General features: G+C 49.2%; 1 protein-coding gene across 1 annotated transcript in view; it reads right to left on the bottom strand.

Moving 5' to 3' along the window:
* tyro3 (TYRO3 protein tyrosine kinase) overlaps positions 1-7,394 on the bottom strand; it is a 90,356-nt gene that overhangs the window by 60,538 nt on the left and 22,424 nt on the right. The window contains exons 5-7 of the mRNA XM_048600465.1: positions 6,516-6,602; positions 4,978-5,093; positions 4,151-4,247 (exon numbers count right to left, since the gene is read on the bottom strand). Coding sequence (XP_048456422.1) covers positions 4,151-4,247; positions 4,978-5,093; positions 6,516-6,602 — 300 coding nt within the window. The remainder of the gene's footprint in view (positions 1-4,150; positions 4,248-4,977; positions 5,094-6,515; positions 6,603-7,394) is intronic.

Raw genomic sequence — 7,394 nt, 5'->3', positions numbered from 1 at the left:
TCACCCACACTGTCTCACACTCTGTTGGCCTTATTAGCGAAAGGATTCACCAAGGGATGCCTTGATGCATTTGTATAGGGTCTTGGTCAGACCACAGCTGGAGTATTGTGCGTAATTTTGGTTTCCTTATCCAAGGAAGGATGTTCTGGCTATTTCAACAAAGGTTTTTCACACTGATTCCTAGAATGGCAGGACTGTCATATGAAGGCAGACTGGATCGATTAGGGCTTTATTCACTGGAGTTTAGGAGAGCGAGGGAGGCGGGGGGGGAGTTCCACAGGAGCTTATAAAATTCTAACATGGCTGGATAAGCACAGGAAGGATGTTGCTGACAACTGGAAAGCCCAGAACCAGGGATCACAGTCTAAGGATACAGAGTAGGCTATTTAGGACTGAGAAGAAATTTCTTCAGCCAGAGAGCGGTGAGCCTGTGGAATCCTCTGTCACAGAAAGTGGTTGAGGTCAAAACATTGATTGTTTTCAAGGAGGAGATAGATATAGTTCTTGGAGCTAAAGGGATCAAAGGCATCAGGAGAGGGTAATGAGTTTGGACGATCATATTTCATTTAAGAAAGCCTGTAAGGAAAAGCCAGGGAACTACAGACCAGTGAGCCTGATGTCAGTGGTGGGTAAGTTGTCAGAGGCGATTCTGAGAGACCGGATTTACACGCTTTTCGAAAGGCAAGGACTGATTAGTGATAGTGAACACGGCTTTGTGCACGGAAAATCATGTCTCACTAACTTGATGGAGTTTTTTTGAAGACCGGTGAAGGCAGAGCAGTAGACGTTGACTATACAGACTTCAGCAAAGCGTTTGACAAGGTTCCGCATGGTAGACTGGCTAGTAAGGTCAGATCACAAGGGATCCAGGGTGAGCTAGTGAATCGGATACAAAATTGGCTTGAAGGTAGAGGGTGGTGGTAGAGGGCTGCTTTTCGGGCCCAAGATCCTGACCTACGGGCACCCGGCAGGGGGAGAGGAAGACATGTGTCGGAGCCTCCTCGCGGCTTTGCTACTGGGCCTGACCAAGATGGCCATTCAGCAGCGGGCCGAAGAGGGGCCTCGCCAGTTCTGTCTGCCCCTCTTGCATGGTTATGTCTGCGCTCGGGTGTCCCTGCAGCATGTGGGACTGACCGGTAATGATGGAGGCCTTTTGCGACTGACGGGTGCCGCAGGGGCTGGTGGGGGGCGGTGTGGGGGTCGCATCATCGGTTCGAGCGATGAAATTTTGACTGAGCGGCGTAAGTTTCCACTTGACTTTTTAAGTCTGCGCTTGTTGTCGGTTTTGTGCCTGGAAAAGGGCAGTTTTCTTTTCCTTTTGCGTTGGTTTTGGAGCCTGGGGAAGAGCCAAAGGGGGTTTTTACTTAAACTCCATACCATCCCTGTCCCAGAGGTCAGTTTAAGGGGACTTTATTTTTCATTAAAATGGGTAGAGGAACCTTCCTCTGGATTTCAAAACTCTTGCTGTTCCTGTCACAGGTGCGTTGGATGGGGATGGTGCAGAGATTTGATTTTGATTGTGTCGAGGAAGGTTTATTTTACGTCTTGGTCCTTGCGGTCCCTGCCCCACGTGCAGATGGTGGGGACCGAGTCAAGGGGGGTGGCGGCCATCTTTTTTGTGCGCTTTTTTTTATTTTGGTTTCTCCTCAAGTGACAGAGACTTCATTTTCATTTATGAAAGTCGAGAGAGCTCACCTTCTGCTTCAAACAAGTAGCGTGCGCTCTCGCCTGCCTTTTACCCGGCGCTGTCCCTACTCGGGAGTGTCTGATGGGGGCAGTGTTGGGGGAGCCTTGGCTCTTTCGGTTTCTATCTTTGGTTTAAAGGCGTAGAGGGTTGCTTTTCGGACTGGAGGCCAGCGACCAGCAGTGTGCTGCAAGGATCGGTGCTGGGTCCACTGCTTTTTGTTCATTTATATAAATGATTTGGATGTGAATATAGGAGGAATGGTCGCTAAGTTTGCAGACGCAACCGAAAAAGGTGGTGTAGTGGGGACAGTGAGGAATATTATCTCAGAGTACAACGGGACCTTGATCAGATGTGCCAAGGGGTGGCAGGTGGAGTGTTCTGTGACAGCTATGACTCCATATTGAATGGTTATGCAGGACTGAAGGCCTGAATGGCCTACTGCTGCTCCCGTTTGCTCCATTTCCTGGCATTTTCTGAAGTGAATTCAGGAAGAAACTGATCGGTTTTGGTTTTGAGAGAACCCGGATGTTGCAAACATAGGAACAGCGTTGGTTCGAGAAAGAAAAAACCTACATGGAAAAGGATGCACCATCTATGGCTAATGACCCAATTTAAGGAAAGAGTCGAAAGGAAGTGAATGATTAAAAATGCTGGGAAGCTTGGCGGTAAGCCAGGAGAAAACTTTAGAAATCTATAAAGGATGCCTGAAACAAACAGAGAAATTAGAGCATGAGAGCAAATTAAGTGGTTAAGGTCTATCCTGTTCTTAAGATATAACATTGTATTGAAACAAGAGGTCTGGTTTACAAAAAAAACAACATAAACTAGTGAATAATATAATTAAATAAATCACATAACTCATTCAGCATGGTAGAACAGTTGATGACTCAAGACTGCAGTGTGTGGGAGCCCCTGGATGCCATTGTGATCCAATACAAGTGTGTCTACGATTAGTGTTGGAAATACAAGTGGCTTTTTGGCTCAGAGTCTATGAGCTGGAGGCTGAACTACTGACATAGAAACATAGAAGATAGGAGCAGGAGGAGGCCATTCGGCCCTTCAAGCCTGCTCCGCCGTTCTTCATGATCATGGCTGATCGTCCAACTCAAAAGCCTAATCCTGCTTTCTCCCCATATCCTTTGATCACATTTGCCCCAAGTGCTGCCTCTTGAGCACATTCAATGTTTTGGCATCAGCTACTTCCTGCGGTAATGAATTCCACAAGCTCACCACTCTTTGGGTGAAGAAATGTCTCCTCATCTCCGTCCTCAATGGTCTACCCCGAATCCTCATACTGTGATCCCTAGTTCTGGACACACCCACCATCGGGAACATCCTCCCTGCATCTACCCTGTCCAGTCCTGGACAGGGTAGAGAGAACAATCCCAACCTAGTCGATCTCTCCTCGTACGTCACACGAGCATTAGGGAGGGGGGAACGTTACCTGGATCTTTGTACCAGGAGGCGGTCACACCAGTGAGGATGTGGCAGGATCTGGTGCGTGGTTAGGGACAGGAGAGTGGGACAGAGAATGAGGCAGGTAAGGGCACCCATAGGTGCAGCACTGTCAGGCTCTGCAATAGTCCGACAGCTGTAAGGTTCTCTTAGCCTGTTTTGGTGACGGCAGGGGCTGCAGGGTGGATGTGGAAAATGACCATGGCACTGATATACAGATGTGGGGAGCAGCACAGTATGCAGTAGTACTTGTAGGTGATAGTACAGTGATGGGGATTGACACTGTTAGAATCATAGAGTCCCTATAGTGTGGAAGCAGACCATTCAACCCATCGAGTCTACACTGAACCTCTGAACAGCATCCCCCCAAGACCCACCACTGAGCCTGCACGTCCCTGGGCACTGTGGGAAATTTAGCATGGCCAATCCACCGAACCTGCACATCTTTGGACTATGGGAGGAAACTGGAGGAAACGCACGCAGACACAGGGGAGGCAATGAAGGATGAGAGTCTAGGTGGCTATGTTGCCTTTCCGATGCCAGGGTCTGGGACATCTGCAGCAAGGGGGACGGTCCACTTGTTGTGGTTCACGTAGGTCCCAACGGTCTAGGTAGAGGGTTTCTACACACAGAGCATGACAAACTCCGCACTAAATTGAAAGCAGCACCTCACCATTTACAATCTCTCAGCCTTGTGAAAGAGATGACTATGTCGCTATGGAGCTGGTATGGGAAAAGTGGGTTCCAACTCAGGTGCACTTGGGACCACTCCTGGGGCGAGAGTGGACTCCTCCTTTGGGACAGTCTACACCTGAGCTGTGCTTTGTATTCTTGCAAACCACAGAACTCCGGGAAATTGAGAATCAATTAAACTAAACAGTGTGGGCTAGGGAACGACATGGTACATCAAAGATTAGGGACAAGTTCAGAAAGGACAATAGGATTGTGGGAAATGAGGATTAGAGATGGCGGGAAGAGGAACAGACAAAAAAAATCCTGGGAGTGCACCACACTTTGCAGGCTCGGAGTCAGGAGAATGTGGGTGCCGATGCTCAGGAAGCGACAAACGCAGCTTCACCTCGGCTGCATCGGGATCCCGTCTCGACTGATGTACAAAAAGAGGCCAAGTGCTCACGGATTGGCATAGCCTTGTTCCCCAGGCCCGATCAGCGATTGGCGAGCTGCTTTCTGAGCCAGGGACTAAATGCTGTAAAAGAGGTGGGCAGAGTTGTGGGGGGCGGGTGTTGGGTTGCTTGGAAGCTGGCAACACTGGAGTCGCAAGTCCAAGGGACAGGCAGAAGGCCTACAGGAAGTGACAGTAAAGTCAGCCCAGCATGGTAACCAGGAATTATAGGCCCTCTTAACGGCCCTAAATCGAAGTGATGTTAACATTAAATGACATTTCTAAAAGACTCGCTAGTAAACCCAATGAGAATCAAATGGGAATTTCTTCGCGACGAGTCATGTGGCCTCTCGCATGCCTGTAATTCTGTTGCTCATTGAGAATTCAGAACTTACTACCACAGGGAGTGAATAGGCTTCAGGAGGAGGATTTGGAATAAGTTAAATATTCAAAGGAGCGCAGGATCTGAGGACATTTTGAGTAAAGTTTGATCAAACGAGCTGGGATCCACCTCATGACACATCAGCCATCGCTCTGAAAGGCCTGTTTTTCTGCACTGTTTTGTTTTTTTTAAAATCTACACCGTCCTACGTAAAGAAAGAATCAGCTTACTTTCTAACGAGCCTGACCTTAACCCTGTGTCAGCGGGTGGGGTTTAAAGGTGAGAACCAGCTTTATCTGAGCCCTGCCACGGGAGCCAGTCCAAACATACCTGAGCTGTGCAGTTCTGCGGCTTCGAGAAGCCATCGAAGGCGGCAGTCCAACTGACGGTGGCGTTGTTGGCAGTCTCGTTGGCGATGCTCACCCTATCCGGCTTGGCTGGCAGGACTGAACAAGAAACAGCGGTTGGTGCACGGCAAGAGGCCGAGAGCGAACCTCGCAAAGAGGCGCCCACGCCGTTCCCTTGCCCTGTGAGCGCATTGTGAGGGAAACGACGGCCCAAACGCGGCGCCTCCAGAGCAGAGGGTCTGCACAATACCCCACATCCGGGGGTTCGTCTGGTCACGGCGACAAAAACAACAGAACAAGGCTGAACTGCCCAAGCGTGCACTCGGAAATTACACGGCAACTCACCCTTTTGGGGTGTCTGCTCTAGAAACTCATCAGCGACCGTGGAGGACAGCTTTCCCCCAAGCAGTGCAGCTTCCCGCTTCAAGAGGGAGACTCACTGATGGCCTCTAAATAAAACCACGTTACCAACGGTTACCGCTAACCACAAAGCGACAGCTCAAAGTTATCTCCCTTAAACAGGGAAGAGAGGGGAGAACGAGGCAACAGGTGAGGGGGAGGGGGCAAGGCGATGGAAGATAGGGAAAATAAGAGGGAAAGAAGAAAGAATGAAGTGGGGGGGGAAGAAGGAAGAGGAAAGGAAATAGAGGAAGGAAGACTGGACAAGCGGGAGCAGAAGGAGACGGGGAGTGATGAGGAGAAACAATGATCGAAGGAAACGACGAAGGGAGAAAGGAAGTAGCGGAAGGGACAAAGTGGGGGGCAGTGAGATGGAAGGCATGCCAAATGGAGGAAGAAATAGTGTAAGGAAGGATGATGAGAAATAGCAGGATACACTAACGGAAGAAAGAAGGGATAAGGGAGAAAAGAAGGAAAGGACAGAAGAGACAAGGTGCTGGTATAAAATGATAAAAATGCACAAAAGGGAGGGAAGACGATGGAGGAAGATCGAGGTAGAGAGAGGGAAACAGATCAAGATAGAGGAGGGAAAAAGAAACTTGCACTGGTGTGGCACCCTTAAGATAGTAAAAGATCGCGCGGTGCTTCTTAGACAAAATGTAACTGAAGCTGCTACTGGGGGAGACATCGATACTATTGGCCAAAACTTTAGGCTTTAAGGAATATCTTAAAGGAGCAAAGAGTTGAATGGAGTCAGTTCCAGAACTCAGGGAATAGACAACGGAAGGCACAGCCTGAATGAGACAATTAAACTGGGGGGTGTGCAAGACCCCAGCATTGGAGGGTTGGAGAGATTACACAGAGAGGGAAGGGCAGGGAAGTGAGAATCTTAAAACTCAGGCACTTCAGAATCGGAGCCAATGTCATTTCATGGGGAGGCGCTGACAAGTGAACACATCACTTGCTGCGAGTTTGGAGATGGGAGGGAACAAGGCTATTTGATGAGCTCAGTTTTACAAAGGTCACAGAGTGGGTGGTTGGCTCAGGAGGGCACTGGGAAAAAATAACGGAGGATGGATAAAGATTTCAACAGAAGGGAACTGCAGGCGTTTGCGAACTGACCTTTGACTTTGACGCTCGCTGTCCTGGAAACAGCGACTCCCTTTGAGTTGCGTGCCTCACAAGTGAAGGTGGTCGGTCTGTCAATTCCTGTGGGCAGTGAGGGCACAGAGACAGGACATTACCTTCGACGATTAAAAGCAATCATGCCATCCCACGTCCACAACCGCAGAGGGGAAGGGAAGGAGAGGCTGATGCGGGGTTGTTTCTTGTATTTGAGATACCACGGGAAATCAGGAAGGCCTCAGGAGAGGCTGGTTTCAGCTTAGGCCGAGGTGGGGCAATACGGTTAGCAAGAGAGGAACAGGAAAAGCCGATGCGGCCTGTTCTGACCCTGGCTGCACTTAAACCGTTTCCCCACCTCCATTGGCACCCCAACTACACAGAAACCTACCCACCTCAGTCTTTGAGATTCCAGTTAAGCCCCCAGCAGCCACACTGCTTCTGGAGGAAGCAACTCTCCGATTTCTACAACACTTTACACGAGGAATTCTTTCCTGATGTGACTTCTGCATGGGCTACTGCTATCTTTAGCTCTGAAGCAGGCAAACAGGAAACGTTCAACAGGCGAATCGACACCCTCGGGGAAAATGGAGCCCTCAGACTGCAGTCACAACACCCACGCTAACAGGCAGACACTTTACAGACCACTGCAGGGCCATAGTCAACGAGTTATGTTTCAAATAGACGTCTCTTAATATATAACCAATCTGAACCCCTCGATTAGATTCCAGTCTGTAATTCACTCCAGGGTATCCGTTATTCTATATATAAACCATCTGAACCCCTCGATTAGATTCCAGTCTGTAACTCACTCCCGGGTATCCGTTATTCTATATATAAACCATCTGAACCCCTCGATTAGATTCCAGTCCGTAACTC

This window comes from Rhincodon typus, chromosome 8, assembly GCF_021869965.1.
Source record: "Rhincodon typus isolate 14 chromosome 8, sRhiTyp1.1, whole genome shotgun sequence".
In the NCBI taxonomy this organism is placed as follows: Eukaryota; Metazoa; Chordata; class Chondrichthyes; order Orectolobiformes; family Rhincodontidae; genus Rhincodon; species Rhincodon typus.
The sequence above is the reverse complement of the archived record's forward strand: the minus strand, read 5'-3'. Positions and strand labels throughout refer to the sequence as shown.